General features: G+C 42.7%; 3 protein-coding genes across 5 annotated transcripts; 1 reads left to right on the top strand and 2 right to left on the bottom strand.

Moving 5' to 3' along the window:
• Positions 1-106: 106 nt before the first annotated feature.
• Positions 107-2,959, bottom strand: Nd-51 (NADH dehydrogenase (ubiquinone) 51 kDa subunit). Of its 2 annotated transcripts, XM_076434912.1 has the most exons (7): positions 2,711-2,959; positions 2,457-2,524; positions 1,696-2,364; positions 1,386-1,618; positions 584-787; positions 326-523; positions 107-210 (listed from the first exon to the last, which is right to left on the bottom strand). In XM_076434912.1, the coding sequence occupies exons 1-6, from the start codon at positions 2,757-2,759 to the stop codon at positions 334-336; spliced, it is 1,413 nt and encodes a 470-aa protein (XP_076291027.1). In that variant the 5' UTR covers positions 2,760-2,959; the 3' UTR covers positions 107-210; positions 326-333. The 2 variants fall into 2 exon arrangements, with proteins under 2 accessions (XP_076291027.1, XP_076291025.1); XM_076434910.1 differs by having other exon boundaries at positions 107-523.
• Positions 2,960-3,078: 119 nt separating this feature from the next.
• LOC143214185 (guanine nucleotide-exchange factor SEC12) lies at positions 3,079-7,388 on the top strand. Its single transcript, XM_076434915.1, has 4 exons — positions 3,079-3,483; positions 3,558-3,934; positions 4,024-4,718; positions 4,792-7,388. The coding sequence occupies exons 1-4, from the start codon at positions 3,346-3,348 to the stop codon at positions 4,875-4,877; spliced, it is 1,296 nt and encodes a 431-aa protein (XP_076291030.1). The 5' UTR covers positions 3,079-3,345; the 3' UTR covers positions 4,878-7,388.
• On the bottom strand, positions 6,623-21,145 carry Verm (LDLa and CE4_CDA_like_1 domain-containing protein vermiform). 2 transcript variants are annotated; one of them, XM_076434908.1, is made up of 6 exons: positions 20,988-21,145; positions 18,561-18,693; positions 17,119-17,249; positions 10,553-10,702; positions 9,177-10,099; positions 6,623-7,887 (listed from the first exon to the last, which is right to left on the bottom strand). In XM_076434908.1, exons 1-6 carry the CDS (start codon positions 21,034-21,036, stop codon positions 7,654-7,656), a joined length of 1,620 nt encoding a protein of 539 aa, XP_076291023.1. In that variant the 5' UTR covers positions 21,037-21,145; the 3' UTR covers positions 6,623-7,653. The 2 variants fall into 2 exon arrangements, with proteins under 2 accessions (XP_076291023.1, XP_076291024.1); XM_076434909.1 differs by lacking the exon at positions 17,119-17,249 and adding an exon at positions 16,935-17,047.
• Between the last annotated feature and the right edge of the window lie 3,117 nt (positions 21,146-24,262).

Raw genomic sequence — 24,262 nt, 5'->3', positions numbered from 1 at the left:
TGCCCTCATAATCTACACGTGACAGGATTAAAAAAAATAATGGCACCTGGGGTCCCAAAGTTGAACAACGCAAAGGATTAAGAGTCACCCGAGGAAAAGAACGACGTGTTTTTCTATGTGTTTTATTCACCGAACCGCCGAGATTTAACCAGGGTCCGGCGTAAATACATAGGAAACGTGACTACACCGCGCGTGGATTCGCTATGTACACTGAAAATAAATACAAAATCTTACAACAGGTTTCATACAGTCCGCACTTTCTTCCTTCCGCCTGGCTCGATCGCGTAATAAAACCGTGGAAAATTCGGCTTTGTCTAGTCACTACCTTTGTATTCAGTTAGCGGCGGCGCCCTGTTTGCGCTCCCTAATTCGCGCCTCTATTTCTGGCCGGAAATGCCTGATCAGACCCTGCACCGGCCACGCGGCACCGTCGGCTAACGCGCAGATTGTGTGCAGCTCGATCTGCTTGGTCAACTCCCATAACATGTCTATCTCGTGCTCTTCAGCTTTTCCTTCGACGAATCTGAAAATTAGTTGAAACGTTACCGCTGCTCGGAAGGTTCAGAACAAGGTCGGAAGGTACCTCTGCAGGATCTTGAACATCCAGGTGATACCCTCGCGGCACGGAGTGCACTGCCCGCAGGACTCGTGCTTATAGAAACTGAGGAGCCGCGTGATGGCCTTGATCATGTCCGTCTGTTTATTCATCACGATCACGGCTGCTGTGCCGAACGAGCTCTGCGCTCTCACGAGGTCGTCGAAGTCCAGTAATACTGTGTCGCAGACACTGCAATATTGTTTCGATAGCTTAGCTAGCGCTTTATGTATCAGCGATGACTTAATAGTAGAGCTGTGACTTACGAGATACTCGGATAAGTCATGAGATACTCGGGTAAGCGAAAATTACCCGAGAATCCAGGTCTCTCATGAGACAGTCGGCTACCGATCTCATGAGATAACCTGAATCTGAACTCATTGTCAGAATAAAAACATAGTCAGAACGTGTATTTTCTACGGCGGGAAATATTGTTACATACTTCTAAACGTAGTTCTCGGCCTGGAAATGCGGATTTCATGTTGCTTCCTCTATAATTTTCTATCTCATTTCTATAAAAATTTTAACACACAGTTCATCGGCTTGACCCACTGTACGGTGCGGTCCGCGGCGGCTCGGATAGTAATAGTTCTAATAGCAAGTCCTGGACCCCATGAGATACTTCGGTATCCGGGCACTCGGTTATCTCATGAGATACCCAGGTATCTCAAATACGCGGGTAGAAGTACTAGCTCTACTTAATAGCCTTTCAAACATTTCCTCATGAATTCTTTTAGAAGCAACAGCACTTTTAGTTGAAATTATAATGAAACAGACGAGAGTGTAGCACCTTTTGGGAATGACAGGAGTGGACGAGCCTCCAGGAATCACTCCCATCAGGTTGTCCCATCCGCCGATCACTCCGCCGGCATGCCTGTCGATCAGTTCTTTCAAAGGAATGGACATTTCTTCTTCTACGGTGCACGGGTTGTTCACGTGGCCGGAGATGTTGAACAATTTTGTGCCGTGATTACGCACTCGGCCGAATGACGCAAACCAGGCTCCCCCTCGTCGGCAAATAGTCTATAAAAAGAAATATTAATTTTAGAGATGTCTAGATCTCTATACGCGATTGTTTCACAACAATGCCAAATACCTACAGGAGCCACAGCCACAGTCTCTACATTGGTGACAGTCGTAGGACACCCAAACAAGCCAACGTCTGCTGGGAATGGTGGTTTTAGCCTGGGCTTTCCTTGTTTTCCTTCGATAGATTCTATCAGAGCTGTCTCCTCTCCACAGATGTAGGCACCAGCTCCACGTTGGACATAAATGTCGAAGTTATAGCCAGAGCCACAGGCATCCTTCCCAATGAGTCCAGCTTGGTAGGCTTCCGCAATGGCCACTTGCATGTTGGATGCCTCATTGTAGAATTCTCCACGGATGTAAATATAGGCTGCACAAGCTCCCATTGCACGACCAGCAATCAAACAACCCTCCACTAGTTTGTGTGGATCGTGGCGGAGGATCTCGCGGTCCTTGCATGTGCCAGGCTCTCCTTCGTCTCCGTTAACTACCAGATACTTTGGCCTTCCATCCGATGGCTTGTTCATGAAGGACCATTTCATGCCAGATGGGAAACCGGCACCTCCACGACCTCTCAATCCAGAGACCTTGATCTCGTTGATGATCCAGTCTGAACCCTTATTCAAGATCTCTTTTGTTTTGTACCAATCTCCTCTTTTCAAGGCACCCTTCAACCTCCAATCGTGCCTGCCGTACAAGTTTGTGAAAATACGGTCCTGGTCGGCCAGGGGACCACCTTGCTTCTACAAATGGAAGAAAGAATATGGTATATCCGAAATTATGTCAAGACATTGTGCAATCTCAAAATTAAGCATGGAATTGAAAGAAACCTTACCTTCCCTTCCGGTGCGGCATCAGCAAGCGTTCTCTGCTGCTGCTGGGCCAATGATGATCCAAGGAGACCTGAAACATTAACGAAATCCCTTTAATTACATAACCTTGTCGAAAACGAAGACGTAAAATGTCGAAGACTCTTTAGATTGGTGAGAAACAGTGGAAAATTAATGAACAATCGGTTGCCAATTGTTTCCTTTAGTTTGAACAGTTCTTTTATTAAAACAAAAACAAAACGGTAACGTCAAAACTTACCCAATTGTCTCCTCGGGACCTGAAAACAACGCACTATGGCACCAGCCATCTTGCCGTTTGCGGTCTTCTGCAAGTCGCTACTACCCCACGGTATTCAACTGTATATGAAAGCAAATTCTCTATATCGCTTTATTATGTCATTTTTAAATCCTCTGCAATGAGTATATACGGTAGCTGCTATTAATAGCGACGATTTATGTTCATATTCGATTCTAAATACGTGTTCGGAAAAGAATAAATGGGAAAACAGACTTGTCGCGCCATCAGTGGCAACATGCTCAAGTTTGAAGTCAATTAAACTTCTCGTCTTGTCCTAGAAAACTATATCACTGCCACCTAACGGCGAGGAACCAAAACAATCCTCAGATTGAATACGTGTTCATCGCTGTTTTGTCGTCTGTTTCGCCAGAGTATCGTGTGACGACGTCGGTTGAACGTGCCCGAATGGCCCGAATGCACATTGAACATTGAACAATGTTCGATAGGAACAGATTTCTCGTTACGTGATGGAGCAACTGGACGACATCCAGATTTTCTAGCTGGTCACGATCCTCGGCTATCGGCGGACACCTGTCTGTGCGACAGCGATCAAAAATAGAGAAGGTTTGCGGTTCAGCAGACGTTTACTTGACATCATGCCATCCAGGAGGAACAACTGTGGCCTGCTGGCCAGGGTAAACTTCCCCTTGTACACCCTGCAAATGCTGACCAGTAGACACATCCTCGTAGGTGGCGGTGGAGGATCCTCGAAGACTGGTGTGGCCAATGGATTTGTAAGTATCTTCCTTATACTCAAAAATCACATCTATCAATCGGTACCATATTCTATCACATCGTCCTGTTGCAGGAAATATTCGAGTTATCGCACAACGGAAGTCAGTTTATAGCCGAAGAAGTAACTAGACACGAGACAGGTCCCAGCGTTGTAATGAACTGCACAGCTCACAACGATGGCAAGAGAACCTGGATCACAGCTGGTCAGGAAAGCCACTGTCAATTGTACAATGTAAACACCAAGGTAGTCACTGTGGAGAATGGAGAAGTTGTAAAAGAGGTGGATAATGCGAAACAGGGTCTTAGGCACAGGAAGAACATGGAAAAAGGAGAGGAGAGCAATGCTTCGAAAGAGAGGATAGAAGAGATCAAGGATGATAACTCTAATATCAAGACCAAGAAGCTACAGTTGATTGTGAAGCCTTCCGACAGTGTACAGACTGATTTTAGGTAACTAATATAACTATTAATGCTTCAAATGCAAAGCATTTACTTGTCTCTTTAGCTAATTCCTTATGTTTCATGTATTACGTTTACAGCGAGGAGGAGCCTCTGCAGAGGATCGTCAGAATAAGCCTAAATGGAAAATTCATGGCCACCGGTGGCACAGACGGCCACGTAAGACTATGGAAGTTCCCACAGCTGCATAAGCTGCACGATCTAGACGCGCATACTAAAGAGATCGACGATATAGATTTTAGTCCGAACGGCGCACTGATTGCTAGCATCGCGAAAGACGGTAAAGCTTTCCTGTGGAATGTGTCCAGTGGCAGCAAGGACAAGGAACTGACATGGTCGCCTCCGAATGCCCTCAAGTACATGTACAAAAGATGCCGGTTCCGGAAATTGGAGGAAGACAAGTCCAAGACACAGCTGTTCATGCTGTCGAACGCTGTGGTTGGGAAGAATATCAGCTTTCTGCAGATGTGGGACATAGATTCTGGGAACATAGTGAAGGCAGCGTCCTATAAAGAAACGCTATCCGCGCTGGCAGTATCCGACGATGGGAAATTCGTCGCTGTCGGGACAATGTTCTCGGGCAGCGTGGACATTTACGTGGCCTTTAGCTTGAGGAGAGCTCTACACGTTCCCGGAGCGCATAGCATGTTCGTAACCGGTTTGGAGTTCTTGCCTACTAAACTGGACGGCCCAGCGATCACCAGTAACACCGAAACTGCTGTTGTTAGCATCTCGGTGGACAACAAGATTTGTATACACAGTATTCCATTTAGACGTGAGTGTCTACAGTCTACTTGATCTAATCTCACAGAAAATAAAGGAGGAGTTGTTGATATATCTTCTTTCAGACACACTGCCATTCTGGTTCGTCATCATCGTGATCATCCTGAGCATCTGCGGCGCGTTCATCTTCTGCAGCTATCTCGGGATATGACCCAAGACGTACGTTCTCGATGCGATCACGAAGAGCAGCACTTTCTCTAGGATTGTCTGATATCAGACCGAATATCGAAGTTTTTCACACGCCTTTCCCGGCTCGTAAAACTTAATGGAAGTAGAGAGGAGGAAGTAGGCCTTATACAAACGCATGTGTGCACGGTTCGAGTGATGCACCGAATTATTTGCAATTTCCTAAAAGGGGCCTCCGGGGACCCTCGGTTATTTAACAACGTTGAATCTGACGCTGCTGTGATAAACAGTTAACATTGCACCGTTCTCGGCAAGCATTATTGTACATAGACGTTCTTTTATTGATTTCCCGCGTTCCCTAGATACACCGATGTCTAGAGCTCAATGGTTTACCACGTGTTAGAGACACTATCTTTGATAAAGACAAACGTATTACGGCCGCAGTTTCTTCGTGCACGGAACACTTGGCCAGACTTCTTTCGGCTGCTGCATTTATTTATAAATTAAATAATTTACTCTGTATGATATTTCCATGTATAGTTAGCTAAGAGCTAGTACACGGTGACACGTTTGTGTATATTCTTCGGCGTCCGCTGCGATTTTTATTCCATTATCCTCTTCTCGTAATCCGTGTCCCTTACGAGTGGTCGACGGATTTCGTTTTTTTTAAAGACAGATCAAGGTGAACTGGTCGCGTATAAATAGCACACACTCACACGGTACACAGCGTTCTGTCGTTTCGAGAGTTTCCCCGTAAGGAACAAGAATGCCATAGAGGAAGAGAGTTCATGCCAGGGGGATGATTCACCGATTCATAAATCAAAGTTGTGCGACGAGTTGTGTATAGGGACATACATATGTACATTTTGTTAATGCAATAAACTGTAACGTATGAAAGAAAAGATCCTCCTTTCCCTGTATAGCGTGGAGCGCCATCATGATAAAAAGATTCGAATCTTTGGAATGGTTAGTGATATTTTCATAAAATGAACTGTATGCTAAAGGGCAGGTTTCATGGTTAATTATTCACTAATTTTGCAAATTCAACTGACCACGAGTAATGGTAAATGAATTCTTGCTTCTCGAAAAATGTAATATTTGTCACTTTAAATTTTCGAAACGGTAGAAGATAAGATATCGGAACGGAAGAAGATAAGATATCGAAACAAATTACGTGTTAACAAGCAACTTGTCAAGTTAATTATCCGTTCATTTTGACGATAATATCGTGCATAGGTAATAAACATTCGTCATAAATAAACACTACTGTCTTACTTACAATTACCAGTTCGAAACGAATGGAGGTACTGCAACGAAGTAAAATGTCAGTGCTGAAATATTATCGTTAATCGGTAAACATATTTCTAGAAGCAATAAAAGAGGTAAAAATCTTTTGATACTCGGCAAGAGAAATTTTTCGCGAATTGTTCCGAAGAAAGTGCAAGGAATGCTCCCCGCCATTTCGATTACTGAATCACGACTCGTGGCCGAGAAGGAATGTTGTCCGAAATCGAAAGGAGCCTCCGGGCCATGCGATAAAACCCGGGGACGAGCCTGAAGTGACATTTTACGATCCGTTGGCGCCTATCGATTAATTCCAAGGCTACTGGGAGCGCATCCTCGATTGGAATAATAAAATGCTTCGATCCTGGCGCAGGACACAACAATTTTTCGCTGGGTAGCTTCGTAGGACCAATAATATCGCTTAGAGTCCTAAAAATTGCAACCTAAGTAAGCACTGATCGCTCTAACTTCGATTAAACTCGGATCTTTTCATTTTATTTTACCAACTTTATTTGCAACTTTAAACAGTCAGTATGATCGTTCAAACAATAACATTACGTTTTAGCAATTTACACGAGCTGAAGAAACAAATCCTACGTTTTATAGTTATTTAACGCGATTTGAATAATAATCGATAATTCTCATCTAAAGTAGTATTTGCTAGCCAAAAATGAAGAGAACTCACTAGACCGATTAACCCACATCTAGTTCGTTCGAGTAATGAGCTGTTTTATCAAGGGAAATTTTCTTTTTTTTTTGAGGGACGGGAGGAAGCTTTTGTTGTGAGCTAGAGATGGATGGGACACCGCAGGGTGTAAGTTTTCGTAAAACGTTTATTCAGAAATACTTTAAGGAATATTCTAAAAATCACGTTAACCTCTCGCGCGCCTCTTAACCGCTAAAAAAACGTGTAACCAAGGGACAATCCGGCGTCGAGTCCTTCGAGCGACGATCCTTCCGGATGACGATCGATCCTCGGCAAGGATCGACGAGCCGGTGAGATTCTGGGGAGCTGAGGGTACTCAGGGAGGGCAAGGTAATACGGTGGTTATGTACAAGTCGAGTGTCCTCTCGGAGGACTCGCTTCTTTCGTTCAAGAGGCGAGTCCTTTCGTTCGCAACCGGCGATCGAAACGTTTCGCCAACGCTTGCTGCAAAATTCTGACGCGAAAGACAATCCTCTCACCAGAAAAATTAACTCTCAAATCACAAATTACGTCATCAGAAAACTTCTTTTTACAGATGTCCTTCGAGCTGCGACACTCGGAAGGAAATTCGAAATTCTCTAGAATAATTTTCCTCTAGAATCATTTATAGTTCATGAAATTTTGTAATGATTTCGTGTCAGTATTCGACTCAAAGGATGCTCTAATCTCATCGGCAGGAGACATCGTGCGTCGCGAAACGTTTCCCCCGCTTCTCTCTCCAATGGAAAATCCCGCTCGGTCTTTGGGATCGATTTCGCGTGATCCTCGATCCGACGCGATCTCGACCGACCGATTTGCTGTCTGCACCCGCTCATTTGTTCGCGGTGAACCCGTCACCGGTCGGGTCCAACAGCCACGGATAATAGTTCGGGCACTCCATGCAGGTGAACAGGCGAAGGGTTTCACCTGGCAGCTCCCTGGTCGTCAAGGGACACGCATTTGGAAGGGAACAGTACGGCTGGCCCTTCTCGTCGCACGTCTCTTTCCAGTCCTGGAAGTCCCGGAGGGCTGACAACTCTGTCGGAGTTTGCATCCACTTGATCACCTGCAAGTAGAATGGCACGTTCGTGGTCAGACAATACTCGAAGTAAGTCTATATGACAATGCAATGCAATATGACAGTGCAATGTATAGTTTTTAATTCTTAGTTTTATTCGCGCTGTGGAGGAGTAACAGATACTTTGAACTGTGGCATTGAATTATTATTTTTCAAGATTTAATTCAATCTTTAGTTATTACAAAGTTCTCGTTGAAGCTTTGAAGTCTCCATTTCATTTTTGATTGACGGAAATCGATAATTGAGAAAATGAGACTCGAAACCATTGTGTTGTGTCATTAAATTTTTGTGCAAGACAGATTAATAATTAATTCAATTCAATTTTTAATTGTTACAAAGTTCGAATTGAATCTCTAAAGTCTTCATATCATTTTTGATTGACTGAAATCGATGATTGAGAAAATGAGACTTGAGACCATTTTTGTTTCATTAAATTTTTGTGCAAGATAGATTAATAATTATTAATAGTTCAAACAATTTTTTTATCCGTATCAAACCAACTTGTCGATCTTTCGATCTTCGTGTTCTTTGGCTAACGTTTTTACAACGATTTTCACAATCGTGAATAATTTTGTGGTTCAGCGGTTACAACGTATCGCAAAAAATGGAAACAGATAAATGAGTTCAGAAGTAAAAGCTTCGTAGAAGAAGTCTTAATGGATTACAGCCAGGTCGAGAGGGCTTACAAGCAAATCGAATCAGTCAGAATGAGACGGAGAGAAAACGAGAGAGAGAGAGAGAGAAGAAAAATAGAGAATAAGCGGTCAGATTGAAAGCGGAAAATAAATCGACGCAGAACGAAATAAAACCACGACGCGGGTCTTGATGGATCAGGAATGAGAAACTCGGCGATGCTGCGGGATTGAACGACGGAGATTAATTGAAATAATCTGAGGCGGTTGTAATAACAGTTTTAGCGACGCGGTGGCTCGATCAGAAACCGATTTCGAGCGTATCTTGTCGCTCTGGGCACTCCTCCGCTTCTCCATTAAATTGAAATTCTAAAAGTATCTAGCTTGTATCCTTTCTCCATCGTCTGTCTAACTTACAGCTTCCTCATCGGTCATTTTTCATCGATAACGTTGAAATACTTCATTTCACAACGATCTTAGTGCAAAATGAAAATTCTATTGAAAATTATATGAGGCAGAAGATTTAGGAAAAATGTGTTTCCACTTTTAATAATTATAATAAGTTTGCAAACCACAGATCACCAGCTCGCTAACAAAACAAGAAGACAAACAGAAGATGCAGTCTAATAGAGAATGACCACTCACCTGGACCATGGTAACGAAGTACACGTCGCTCCTAGCCAGCATCTCTTCGATGAACTTGATTAACTCCTCCCTGTACTCCTTCTTGCTCTTCAGCCAAGAAGCATGGAAGTGAAGTCCGAGCGGAGCACGGTTGGTGTTGAAGTGCCTGTTGAAGTTATGCCTAAGGAGCCTGCCGAACTGTTCCCCAGACTGAATGTTGGAGCAAGAGTCGACCATATGGCAACCGGGTAGCGATTCGTCGAAAGTGGGATCGTCTCTCCTGTCTAGCTCGTTCATCACCATCTCCCAGATCGGATGCGACCTCGAGGGACAATTTCCGCCGTTTCCGTTGCACTTGTGCGGCATTCTGAAGTAGAGAGTGTAAGGCCAGATGGGAACACGGCCCAGGGAAGCGGTGATAGAAGCGTCGTAGACGAAGTACTGATCTGACATCATCTCGAATTGTTTGTTGCCTCCGACGCGAAGGTAAGGAGCCCTCATTCCGATGATGGAGCCATCGGTTATGTTAGCAAAACGCTCGATGATCAGCCTGGCGCCCGCCATTTCGGCCAACCAGTCGTCGTAAGTGCCTTGAGTCCAGTATTGAGGATCGTCCTTGTGCGTTAAAGAGAACACAGAGATCTCGTGGCCTTTACGATGAAGATCTTGCACAGCGGAGTAGTTGGTATACTTGTGAGAGACGAAGAAGGTGCCTCTGATCTGGCAGCCATTCGGGTTCTGACGTTGGCCGTTGAAGATGTCCTCGTATAGGTCGATGTTATCCACGTTCACGGCGCCGTTGAACGTGATCGTGATCATCTGAGGCACCTGCGAGGGCTCGATGTTCCCAGGAATTCGAGTACCGTCCGCGGAACAATAGCAATCCGGAAGAACGCACTGGGTTGGGTCGCAATCCGGCGCGCGGTTAGGGTCGGTCTCCACGGCTGTAATGGCAAATGACGTGGTTAACCTGGAATTTGGGGTTCGGCTTTTGGGGATTGCGGATGCACGGATTCTTCGGGGTCTTTGGGGTTTTGGGATTTCTTTTATTTCCGACGTTACGGGGAGATTGGAGCTTTGAGTCCTCGGGTTCCTAGATTATATTAAGATTTTTGGACATTTGGATGTCTGGAGCATAGGACTTTTTCATTCTAGGTTCTCTGAATTGTAAGATGGAGCTTTAAATCCTTGGATCAAAGGATTTTTAGACCTAGGAATTCTCGGAGCATTTGGATCTTTGAGTTTTCGTATCATAAAATAATGATTAGATCTCGGACCTTTGGAACCCCAGGATTCCTAAATTTGTGAATGAAGAATGCTTTGGAATCTCGTATTGGGAAATGTTCTGAATGATGGACGTGGGATCAGGAAAGGCATCGATCGTCAGCGGTACTCACTGCAGGCATTCTCGTCGGATTCGTCCTTGCAGTCCGGTTTACCGTTGCAGAAGAGCTCCTTCTCGACGCACTCGCCGTTACCGCACGACAATTTCCCCTCAGGGCAGACCGGTTCGTCGGTCCTCAGGATGGGCAAGACCTTACGTGGCTCTGCAAACGTAATACTCGTTAGCGGGGCCGGTTCCCGCGACCTCGATATACACCAACCACATCGTTACTACTGCTCTCCGTTTGACGTTTACCGCAGGGTGTCGTAGGTCTACTTTCATTTCTCCCCCAATTTATATACAGACATTACACAGCGGCGCAGGAACCACAATCTACTTGAATCGAAGGACGAGTCACGCGACTGGCGCACAGTAAATGAACACAGAAACACCGGACAAATCAATCGCGAATCATTCCTCGATTTTCTGTGATTTTCAAACAAAATTTAAAAAATGTCCAGTATTATCTCTTCGGACCGAAGTTAACCCTTTACACTCGGAGTTATTTTTGCATGTTGACTGCCGAACAATCATCCCCCGAAAACCCCCGAAAGTCAAGTAGTCATTGCAATCAAAATGGCTGTGTTCAAGCTTACAATTAGATGTATAACGGGAATTATTTTTCGAGCACATTTGTTAATTACGTATTAAAACAAAATATTTCTTCCGATTTAGAATATTTTCATTCGATATTACCACTCGAGTGCTAAGGGTTAAGAAATATATTTTTAGGGAATCATGCTGAATCGACACGCGAAGCGAGATGAAGGAATTGATCCCAATTACGAGACTCGTCTCAAACGCAACGCAATTAACCCTCCGCGGCGTTCCCACGGAACGCGCGACCCAAGAAAATCGATCGCAATGATCCAACACATCGGGCTCGTCGTTTCTGGGACGATCCGCATAGGGTTAAAGTCGTCACGTGCTGAATTAATGTTTACCCAAGTCCAAAGCTATACGGTACCTCTCGCCATCTCAAGTATTAATCGTCAAACTAATTACCTCTTCTACGGAGAAACACGATTCAACGTTGTTGGTTCGGCTGTGCCGTCTAATATGTACACGCAAACATTATTATATACACGTGTGACTTGAGCTCGACGCTTTCGTGACTGTCCGACCATGATCAAGATTCCCCAGACCTCGATCCTAAACTCACTCCATAACAGAATCCATAGCAATTGCAACTCTGTCACGAAAGCGTCGATGAGTTGTCGAGAAAGTTCTTCCCCGAAATAATTAAACAGCAAGTCAAACCCGTTCCCTTAAATCAGCAAAACAAATGAAAATTAATTGTTACGCTGTTTTTTTCAGTGTACCACATTTTTTTAGGATGCGCAAAATTCGTGAAGTAAATTACTGTTATTTTTGGAAATTTCGCAATCCTCATTTCACTAATTAAATTGCTTCGATTATACGAAATTTTCGAGTGTTTTCAAAGCGTCATAAAATTGTAAAATTAAGGGAAACGGGGGATTTTTCTGTACGTGGAAAGAACTTTCCGGGCAGTAGCTGGTTTTTGTCGTTTGTATATTTCGAGTGATCGAGTCGTTCCTACGCCACTGGCTGTGTTTCCACGGCCGATTGTTCGCCGATTCGGTTTTTCTTTCTGTTCGGGGTGCGGACCTGGTTTTGCTGGCTATCAGCTTGCGACGGGAAGATGCAAAACGATCCACCGAAAAGGGGTCGAGAAACGAAAGTTTCTCTTTCGATCGAAAGTATATTTTCCGTGCAACCGCGCGCGTGCGCGAAAGAGGCTCCGATTTCTCCTCGGATTCCACGAGGAAACCATCGAGATATCGTTCGAGCCTCGAACAAGCTACTTTTGTTTCGGAGGAACCATCGCGAGGAATATTCGACGTCGAGATGCGTGTGATTCGGCTGTTTTTTGTCGTGGACTCGCAGCGATTCGCACGCAAAGAACACGTGAGAGACAAACATTTAGAGGCGATTTTTCTGGAAATGATGGCCGTGGACCAAGGCGAGAACACAGATAGCAGAAGATTTGAGGAGAGGCGGATTCACTTCCGTTTTGATTTTTATTCTGATTTTTTTAAGAACAAAGACGCGTTGGAATTCGCTTTCGCAATGGGACTCAACTGCTCCGATATTTTCAGACTCTCGGTAACATGATTTTTCTGGTGACTCTGGAGGCTTTCGATATGGTTCTCTTCTGTTCGAGAGGTCGACTGTTTATGCAACAGCTGTTTCAGAAAAGATAATCAATTTTTAAGAGCGTTGGAATACTCGGAATATTTTCAATTCGATTTTGACTTTAGTAATTAGTTATTATTTTCTTTAAAGTCTACCAAATTCTAAACTATATTTGTAATAATTTGTCGTGAGGAAACTTTAACAGAATTTAAAGCGATTATTTCTTCTTTATCTGATCGACCCATTCGCTGAAGCAATTAGCGTATATTAAATTCCTGTTCTAACAAATCCGTGATGTAATTTGCTAATGCTATACGTGGAGTGTGAACTTACGGCTTTGCAGTGTGCACAAGTGTGTCAAATAGAACAATGTGCAATTCTGAATGAAGGCTTAACGTGTTACAATTTTTCAGACGTACGGCACGAAACGAGCGAATTTTACGCCACCAATTGCTTCAAATTAACAGGAGAGAACAGCCTCAAAAACATTAAAGTCACCAGTAACCTTCGACTTCTAGATCCTCAAAAATCATAAAGAAAATTACTCTCCTACAAAAAGAGGCTTAGAAAGAAGGACGACAGCTCTCGATCCCGAGAAAAAGAGAACGATTTCAAGAGCCACGAATTTACAAAAGACCAAGGCAGAACTGCAACAATTATACGAGTTTCCTTGTAATTGCGTTTCCCTCTCTTGTTGCATCTTTCAAAGGCACGTCGCCGCTCGGAACAGCGAATCGGAGCAATTAAATCTGCTGGGAGGACGAGCCTGCGACTGACGAGTGTGTTCGTCTGTTCGACCGTGAAAGAACAGATACAGAAAGACAGAGGAAGAAAGAAATAGAGAGAGAGAGAGAGAGAGAGAAAGCGAGAGAAATTATGTGAAAAGTCTCGCGCAGGACTCAGCTGGGTGACGGCTGCGAGGACGAGATGAAAATTGGAGTGAGAGACAGAAGTAGAGAGAAATGAAGAGAAGAGAGAGGGGGGAGGAGGTTGATAGAATGGAGAGAGAAATGATCGATAGCCGTGGTACCCGCGGCTAAAGCGAGTCTCGAGTCTGAATAACGAGGAGCTCTGGTGTAAGGAGGCCAGATCGTCGAAGCGAAACCGATCTAGATGCAGAAAGAGAGAGAGAGAGAGAAAAGAGAGAGAAAGAGACACAGTGATCGGTGAAGAAACAGACAGAGAGAAAGAGATGACTAGAAGGGGAGAAGAAGAAGAGAGAAAAAATAGAGATCAGCGATCGAGAACGTGCTACCTCGTACCTGGAGCGAGGAGAAAAGAATTTTATACGTTTGCTCGCGCATGTATGAACTTGTGTGTGCGCGTGTGTGTATGTATGTGGCCGTGTATAATAATATGTACAGGTGTGAGCCGGATTTTATTGTAAAGCTAAAAAGCGGTTGCGTGCCAGCGTCGATTACGAGAGACAGACCGTGGGGCAATATTTTTAATGCGAACTTTTCCTTTTGTTCGCCGACGCCCGTGCAAAATGGCCGAACGGTTACGGCAAGAGGTTTTCTTGCCGCACAAAAACAGTTTCGGATAAAATGCGGATTCGATAGCCTGCCGAGGCGGTTGCGACAGGAGCGTGTTCGAAAGATTGGTCGAGGTTTCCTTGCGGTTTTTTCGCGATCGGTTCTGCGCGTGGAGTGGCTGGGAATCGAGTTTTGTTATTGAAAATCGAGCGGGACATTTATTTTGGAGTTTTGAATGTCTTGTTTAACAGTAATCTGTGGAGAAATTGATCAATTTTTATTGGGTGATAGTTGCAGTAAAATTCATGAACCGACAACAGCGAGAATAAAATCAACATTAGACTGCGGATCCTTATGCAAAATAAAAATGTTCTACGTCTATTACAAATAACAAGAGCAATTTAAGAATTTCTTTTCTTCTTGAATATATAATTATTAGATATAATAATTATTATATATATTCGACTTACTATAATTAGTATACTTACTTTAGGAATCACTTCTGTTTCTTGCAACCGAGTTAGGAAATTTTTATTTTGCGTGAAGATGGATAGTCAAGTAATTATTGAACATCTCCCGAATAAATCAGAGACTCGAGTCTGTTCTTTCGTACTGTGAAGGGTATATTTTTCCAGAGACCGATTTCGAGGGGCAAAAAATGGCGTGGCCCACACGGTGAGGTCTGAATAGGACGCCGGCACGCAAAGCAACAAATCTCGCAAGCGTTTTCCACGGGATCGTAGGCGGTGAGTGTAGTGCGTGTTCACATTTTCACGGTTGTTAGTCGAGCAAGGTGAGTCGACGGGACACCGAGCTAGCAGGGGAGCAGGAAGAAGGTGGGTGAGCGAATATGTATATCGGTGAGAATATGGGCTCGAAACTGGGTTAGAATAATTCGAGAGCGACCGCTCGAGAGCTTCTCGTCTCCGCGCCCCGTCTCTCGCCCGAGCCCGCGAGCACACTTTCGCTCAAAATCGAAACCAGTCTTGAAACCGGCGAATCGAAAGTGGCCGAACCGGAGATTACAGCGTCTCTCGAAAGTCACTTACGTGTACGGTGCCGTTCGCAATTATTCGAACGTGCCAGCACCGAATGGCTACTCTAAGCTTCCGTTTTCCCTCGATTTTTCTAATGAACACCGAATTTTTCGCTTAAGCGGATATCCTGAGCTGTCACTCGTAGACAATTTACGAGATCAAAAATGGTTACCATAGATCAAGTGTTCGCTTGTTTTGCTTGATTTTCGGAATGGCACACTGTAATTTCCGTGCAATTTATCATTATTTAAATCACACACGTGTGAAGTAGACATCTCTTTATCTTACGAACTAGAATGACGCAGAGAAAACAATTTTTAACAAAATGGCAGTCGTATGAAGTCGAAATTTCTAGAATTAAAATTTTTTCAAGCAATAAAAAAAGTATCGTGTGTGTAAATTTCGAAGACATCGTGGCCGTTGAAATCGTACAATAATTTAAATAATATAGTTGCACAACAATTATTATAATTCAAGCTTCCTTTTAGCACTGCAAAAGTATTGAAAATCCTATTAACACGCTTCCGGTAGATGTTAATAGCGAAACATGTATGAACAAATTTGAAACACATGATCTATAATAACATGATTATTTGCGTTCTCATAAATTGCCTAAAATTGACAGCTCTGAATACCCTCTTAAGAAGTATTACACAGGATCAGAATACGTCTTCCGGTTAGAAATGGCGGAACGAGTTTCAGCGTCGTTCATCCTGTTCGTAAAAGTTCCCGAAAGATTCAGGGTGAAAGAAACGCGTTGATCTTTCGAGAGTGAGCTTGTTAATTAGGAAATTTAGAAAGCTGTAATCGAGGGACTGCTCGTACGAGCCGTTCGAATAATTACGAACGTTGTGGCACGCAACTGCCGGCACATTTTCACTTTCTGTTGGCATTCGCACGATCGACGGCCATTTTTACGACGGTCGCGTAACGTTCTATTGAGCAAAATACTATATACAAATCGTGAAATATTGCAAAATCTACAGACAATCTGTATCGAGCATTGAACATGTTGAAACAAATGCAGATTCTTCGAAATTAATTTACACTTTCAATTCAAAGTTGAAATTCAGTGTATCAATGAATGAAGTTCAGAAATCAAATAAAAATACTATGAAATTGATTATCTGATTGTACCGATGTAGAAATGGTTATGCTACAAACGTATGAAAATCCAGGTTTAAAGATTGCAGAGAGACGAGGAGACGAGAAGAGTAAAGGGTGAGCCAAGATATAAGTGAGGATAAGTCGTGCGTTAGTAGAATTACGAATGGTGCGTGCTACGTTGCGAGTCTACGAACGAACCGGGCTACTCCGTTTCCCCTGCAACATTCTACAGCATCCTTGACACGAAGATGCAGTCTAAATGCTCAGGAACCTGCGCTTTTTCCCGAATCATGCGTCACTACTGTGCCTCTGCGAACTTCGTCAAAAACCAGAATAATCAATACCAAATAAAAATAGACACAATCCCAAAAATTATAAAAAATTTTCAATTCACTATTCGTTAAAAACAGAAGCTTGAAAAATTTTTCGAAGCTTCTACATTTAAGGGATTCTTAAAAACGGTCCACTAAAAAATCGTAAAAAATTCTCCGGAGCAATAAAACGACTGGGTAGAGCTGAGATTTCGCAGAAGCACGGATAGACGCACGTTTTCGGAAAACCGGCACCGGAAACGGAGATTGCTGTCTCGGTCCAGCCAGGTCTCAGCATCTCGACTTACTCTCGAGCTTGTCACAGTTGGTGACTTTGCCCTTCCAGTCGCAGGTCTGTTTGTCCAGGTCAAAGGCCAGTCCGCTGGGGCAGGTGATCTGTTTCAGTCCAGACTTGGTGCACCTGTTCGATCCGGGCAGAAAGAAAAAACGGGGCGTCGTTTAATTAACGGGTTTGTAAAACGTTCTGCTTACTCTCGAGCTGGTCGCAGTTCTTCACGTTCGTCTTCCAGTCGCAGGTCTGCCTCTCGATGTCGAAGGCCAACCCTGTCGGACAACGCACCGTCGCCAACCTGGTCACGCCGATCTCGGTCGCTTTGTCGCATCTGCGAATTTCACGGTCCTTTGGTTCGATTTTATCGGTCGACGATGCTCGACAAGAATTCGCGACGCTTTTTAAAGTGACTCACGACCTTGCTATTCTTTGTGGTGGACTTTCTCAATTTTTTTAAGGTGATGCTTGTGAAGGAAACTTTTTTTTGTTGATCGATTTTTGTGAAGTTTTTTGGAATATTGTAATGGTTTTTTAAAATTTTATTTTGATTAGTTGGTCATTCTGTTGATGAATCTACTGTATTGTTTATGTTTTCAGAAACAGTTGTTTTTTTTTTGCATTATTTGACCTGACCATGGCCATTTTATTTATTTTTTAAATTATTTTTAGTGGATATTATTTTGATAAATTCTTTACAGCTTTATTAGAGTGTATACTGTTGTATTATTTCCATATTTTTTTAAACATTTTTGATGGACAATATTTTAATTACTGTTTGGTTATAATTTGTAAAAATGTGCTGTGTCATGTCCATATTTTTGAAAAAATATTTAATGTACACCTTTTTTTTATTAGTGCATGGCAATCATGTTTAAAAATGTACTCTATCCTGTCTATATTTTTGGAAACACTTTGACTGGACACGATTCGGATCGCGTCCTTGGGTATGTGAATTCACGCTCGAGTGAGTCAGGACATTATGTGTCGTCACTTGCATAAGTTGGAAGGCAAGTAGTCCTGTATCCGGTATCAGGCTCGCCTTGAACCTTCGAACGCGGAATTCGATCGCCAAGGAACCGGAGGAATTTGCCATTTTTAATTCCCCTTTGACGTCGCCTTGCCTTCTACCGACTTGTTGACTACAACTTGGCTGCATACCGTTAACTCCGATGACTTATTGACATGTTTCTCCCCGCTGCGTCCTTCTGGACTCGTTTTACCGTGCCGAGTGATTCGAATTTCCCGCCGTTACTCTTCGACTACCCTTTCACTTCCTTTAACCCGAGGACTTGTAAATGTTAGTTTCAACGACTGATATTGTGGGTATTAAAATAGCTGCGGCATTGTTTTACACTTCCTGTATCAATTAACAGTGATAGCAAACACGACTGACACATGTTGCTTTATAATAATAAGTCAGCAATATACAAAAATATGTGGAACTTGAAAAGTGAAATTTTACTGAAAAGTGGACTTGTCTTTACACTAGTCTTCAATTGCAAAATTAAAAATCAGATTGTTACGTTTTAGTTTTAGTGTTAAGCAGCTTCGGAGTTTAATTTAATCTTGGGTAATTAATGTTTCTTAAATTGGACGATCGAAATATTGAAATCCTTTTAAGTAATGATGTTGCAAAATTTACCTCACGACATCGCGACAGTCTCCTTCGACGTTCAACCGGAAGTACTCGTCTCCAGGACGATCCTGACACAGTTCTTCAGCATTCGCGTCGAGTCCATCGCCGCCCTCGTCATCCTGGGCTCTGACCAGCGACCCTGAAAATCAAAGAATTATATTACTACAACCTGAATTAAATAACAACGATTACATTAATTCTATGTTGAATCCGATTGCTCGATAACTCACGAAGAGGAAAACAATTTTAAAAGGAAAGACATTATCATCTCTCCATCAGCAATTACGTACTTTCTATCGACGATTACATAAACGACTCTCGATTTACAAGCACAATCTCTAACGCGACCACACGATCAATATAATACTTCACGCCTTTCTAGTACGCTCCTCGAGAAAAAGTCCTACACGTTGCCACTGTGTTCCTTTCGCGAGGAAAAGGAAAAAGTTCATCCTTTTGCTGGAGCGATTGAGAAAGAACCGGTTTAATAATCAAATCAAAATTTACTGGGCAGAATCTACATTGAAATGATAGCGCAAAATAGTTGCCATTGATGAGGTACTGATAAACCGAAGAAAAAATCATTAAAATAAATGTTTTCCTCTTTCCTGTTCTGTAAGAAAATTGTCTACAACAATTTTCCACAAAGAAGCTCTATGAAAATCCTGCACCAAAATTCTCTAGAAAGAATCTCTAGAAAAATTTTCGACAAAAATCCTTGAGAACAGTCCAGCAGAAAACATCTCCACGAAAATGCTAAGTAGCAAGTCTCTACGGGAAATCTAGAAGATCTAGAAAAATCTGAAGAAGAACCAGGATCACCATAAAGCGCTTCCCACGGTAGATCAACGAAAGGATCAGCCCCCGTTCGAACCGAAGAAGCCAAAGGACACGGAGACAACAGAACGTCGTTTCTGACATTTGAATAAAAAGGGCATGTTCTCTGGTCGCGACGGGATCGACCGAGGAAAATGTCGCGATCGCAGCGATCCAGGGAGATCGTAGAGACACAGAGAGAACACGTTCAGGGGTCGGTGAACCCCCGTAGAAGTAGAAAGTCTTGGAAATGTCAGGGCAACAGAGTGGCGGGGGTGGGGAGGGAAGCGACAGCGGTTCTCCAAAGTAGGTTCTCGTGTTAAAGCCGACTCCAGGAGACGACGAACGTGCCTCCTCGATCCCTTCTCGATCCCCCTCGATCGTGATCCGCGATCGTGATCAACCGCTTCCGGACCTCGGCTGTCTTTCGTTAAACTTTCACGTCGGCGGCGGTCACTTCCAATGAAAAATTCTCGTTGCAGTCTTTTCCGCCCTTTTCGAAAACGTTTTTTGTTCCAATGCCATCAAAATATTCTATCTGTGAAAAATCGGTCATTTGCCTGGTAGAGATCAGGAGCGAGTATTTTAAGTCGTTTTGTTTCGGAGAATTTTAATTCTTTTGGTCTATGAACCAAATATGTTTATAATAATGCAGTTTTAATAGAGTGCCGACATTATAGTAATATGAAAATGATGATTCACAAATAAGATTAACCAATTTCAAGAGTCTCGATAAAGAGTAAAGTAGAAAATTTGTCCATAAAATTGAAGTTCCGAGAATTTAACGAAATAAAATTACATAGTACGATTCTCTATAGCTTCAGCAACATATCAACGTTAGTCTTGTTATGACAGATAAATAAATAATTGAATGGGAAGGTTCAGAAGGAGACCGTCGCGTCGCACAACGCCGCAAAGCGCACCGGTTATGCAGGCGTTGAAGTCTCCGGATCTCTCTGAGCGCTCGCGCGCATCCCATCGTTCTAAATTCTCAACTAATCATTACAACCATACCATAACGTTTTTACACATATTGTTCTCTTTTCGGACACCTCGGGCATCGTATAAACACACTGTAAACATTTACATCTCTCGGAGAATTGAAATACATTGTAGAAGTATCGAAAGACTCGCACGAAGACGGAACAAGAAGATCGATAAGAACAACGAAAGTAGAAGTACAAATCCTTTAAAATACAACTGTAATACAGCGAATCGAAGGTTCTCGGGATCTCGTATGATCGAGAGGGAACGTCCAGAACGTCGAAAACAACTTTCACCGCCAGTAAACTGCCGGTTGGAACCTGAATGCTTCTTTCGAGAGAGAACTCGTTCGTCGACTGAGATTCTCGAGCTTTTTAAAAAACTTTCACTGACGAACGAGACGGAATATAATTGTCGATATACAGAAATGTACATAACAGTGATTTTAATTGGAAAAAATCGTGGGAGATAGACGAGGATCAATGGTATCGAAGATATCGATGGTATATTACCGGAGATCTCGGCGACTCGAAGATTTTCGAAGAGGAGCCGGGAACGCACGGATTTCCGGCGGTAAATTTGAAAGTCGTGGGTGCCGCGGGAAACACGGAAGAGATTTTTCAGCGTACTCACCGGCGAACACAAACAGGGATCCGAGGAGGAACAGGAACTTCGGCGACATGGTGATCGTCGTCGTCGTCGCCGTGATCGTCGTCGTCGGGACAAAGAGTGTCTGGACAAGCCGCGCCCTCTCGCCCCTCTATATGTGCACCACCACTCCTTCCTCTTCGACGAAGGACTTTCACCTTCCGGATGGTGCTGCCACCTTTTCCACACCGTGATCTGAACTAATCCTTCGATCCCAACAGAGACCGATCGATGAATTCCATTTCGTCTCCGTCTCCCTCGTTCTGCTCCTTCAAAAATAAAATGACAAACCTGAAACTTGAAACTATGATACATAATAAAGGACTCAAGGTTGCCTAGATCCACGAAAATTGATTTCTGCACGATTTATATCCTATCAATGAGAGCTCTGGTCCATTTTGCAGGCACATGTGAAGTGTATTGTAGATTTTTAAACATTCAAAGAATTTAGATACGCTGTTCTATTCTATGAGAATTGTTGGAGTTATTAAGGAAAGATATAATTGTCCACGTAGCATGCGATGTATGCAGACAATTTTTAGTGTTCATACAAACTGGTAGTCTAGTGATTACTATGTGCTGTAAGGCATTTAACAAATGAGTGGCCGTATGCAGAACCGTACAAGCATTCAAGGAATTTTAAAAATCATTTTCAGCTCATTAGACTTATTAAGAAAAGACATAAATGTCAGTTTAGCTCCAGCAGCTCGCAGATTAATGCAATCTTCATTTTGCATGCAGATCTAAAGTCTATAGTGACCACTGGTCTCTATAAAAGGATTTGAACTGCTCTCGGTTTCATTAACTTACGAATAATTGTCGATTAGAGACAAATGAAAAATTAATTGTTGCCAGGAATAGGATTGAAACATTTCCTGCACAAACACAGGGCCGAACGTGTTCTAGAACCGATCCTGATGTTTGAGAAAGTCCGCCATCATCCGAAATGATTGGGAAAAATTCTCCTGGCCCGAATATCGTAACTTTTGTTCCACTTTCTTCGATTCCCCCAGTTTTCTAGCACCCAGATCGTTTCTTGTATCAATTTTCTTTGTCTCCTCCATCGAAAGCGATCGAGAACGACAGGAACACCGTTCAAATATTCGATCAATCTTCTCCGCGATAAATATTTAAGCCTCCGAGTCAGACATTCATTTTCTTCGACTTCACGACCGATACAGCAACATTGACGAGATATGAATTGTTAAAGCAATCTCGGAGGAGTTAAAAGCGACCGCTCGTAAATTATCGATTCACGAACGAGCTTCGAAAATATATGTACTTCGCCGGTATAAAAAGCAATAATGCCCCGTTTCTTCTTTTATTATTTCGCGACGCGTTTTGCGCAACGCAGGGATGCACCCGGTGGCCAATAAATTTGCGGTTTACGCGGTAAAAGGTTACCGACGTCGTTCCCGGCGAAATAACTGCTGCGAGACGTACTATTGCGAGAGAACACCGCAATCCGACGGGAACGGTCATGACGATGCTCGTATCGATTCGGTTTTTATTCGTAGGTCCTCCGGATGTCGAAAAACCCATTGGACATACTTCCAAAAATTATGGCAATCTTTCTCAATCAAAAACCCCTTTTTAGACAGCTGTTCTACCGAAATCTACCGAGAAATCGGGTCGTCATCTTCTTGTCAACATCCAAATATTTTTTAAATTTTATTTACCTTCTGAAAAATCGGGGCCTTTCTGTCAACGTCCAAATATTTTTATAATTTTATTACTCATCAGGAAAGCGCCATCAACCCATTTGTAAACATTAATGCAATTATTTTCAATGATGTAATGGTAATAGCCTATTTTCCTGTCACTAAAAAGCCAACCGACGTCTTTTTCAGCATTGTTAATTGGACACTTTCTCTTAGAAATTACTGTAGTTATTTTTAGTAATATACACATAACGCTTTCTCATTTTTATTTCTCTCGTTCGAAAATAAATTGGACGACGTCCAAACTTAAACATCGTTGGTCCAGCACCGTTTGCAGTTGTTTCTATTAACACTTTGTGTGCCAGCAAAATTGGAAAAAAAGAGTTATTTTACAAAATGCAATTGCGAGGTTATCCACATTTTAACAGTTTCACTTTGATTTCGTTAAAAAAATTTTCGTGGAATTTCTGAGGCTGCTAAACTGGTACCCAAAATGTTAAAAACGGAATAGAAATTGTTTGCGAACACAAGCGAATGGCTAAATAGATTAAAAAATTCGACAAAGTCGGCTGACTAGCCAGAATCCATAAAGTGCCGCGTCAGCTATTCACAGTAAATAACACATTCCGCACTCTGTCGATTTCAAAGCAGCCTGTCGCCGAAACGAAACACATTCCGGTCCTCCTAATCGCCTCCGAAAGCGTTTCCAGCAATGATTGGCGGAAACAACATTCCCGGCTGGATTAAAAAAAAAAAGAAAATAGACAATCTTCGGCGATAGTCGTCGAATCGATTACGAGGCTGCGCGCGTGTAAGTCCGACGAGCCCTGTTCTCGGATTTCTTTCGGTGACGTTCGCGAAATTTCTGCGAAACCCGCCGGAAAACAGATTCACCGCACGCTCGTTCCCAATAACGTTTGCGACACCCATTTTGCATAAATGTTAAAATCGATCGGGCACGAAACACCAATGAGTAAACACGAACCTGGACTGCTGATTTTTACGACGAAAATTAGAGTTTTATATTTTACCAATTCAGTTTTGTCGAAAATGCAAAAAATCTGGCACTGTAATAGTTATTGGCACTTTTGATTTAAACGGCAAATATTAAGAATTCCTAGCATAGAAAAATCATTTTATATTGCTTATATTATTTATATTTCAGAGCAACGTTGGAAGTTTTAATAACAGAGTTCCACATATGACTGTTAGCAACGCTGGTACATTAAAATTAACGCTGTTGTTTTATTAAAATTTTCGATACGAGTAAGTATACTTTATCGCTTTATAACTTAATTTCGGACTGTACTACAGATGTAATAAGTGCGTATATGTTTAATAATAAAACAAATAGCCTGTTTAACGTTTACTTCTTACTGTGCCAATGACTGTACTATTTGTCTTACGATCCTTATTCACTGAATATATTTTAGGCTGCTCTTTACTTTACCGGACTCAAAATTTGTGCCTTTCTCTTATAAATGATGATGTATTTGGTATGTAATCCAGTAGATTTGTGCTCGGGACGGCTGCAGATCGAAGTTTCGATCCTGTACGATCAATGGTTCAGGAGTTATGCTTGCTTAAAGTTAAGCAATC

The sequence above is a fragment of the Lasioglossum baleicum genome, chromosome 12 (assembly GCF_051020765.1).
Source record: "Lasioglossum baleicum chromosome 12, iyLasBale1, whole genome shotgun sequence".
In the NCBI taxonomy this organism is placed as follows: domain Eukaryota; kingdom Metazoa; phylum Arthropoda; class Insecta; order Hymenoptera; family Halictidae; genus Lasioglossum; species Lasioglossum baleicum.
This window is presented reverse-complemented; position numbering and strand designations above follow the sequence as displayed.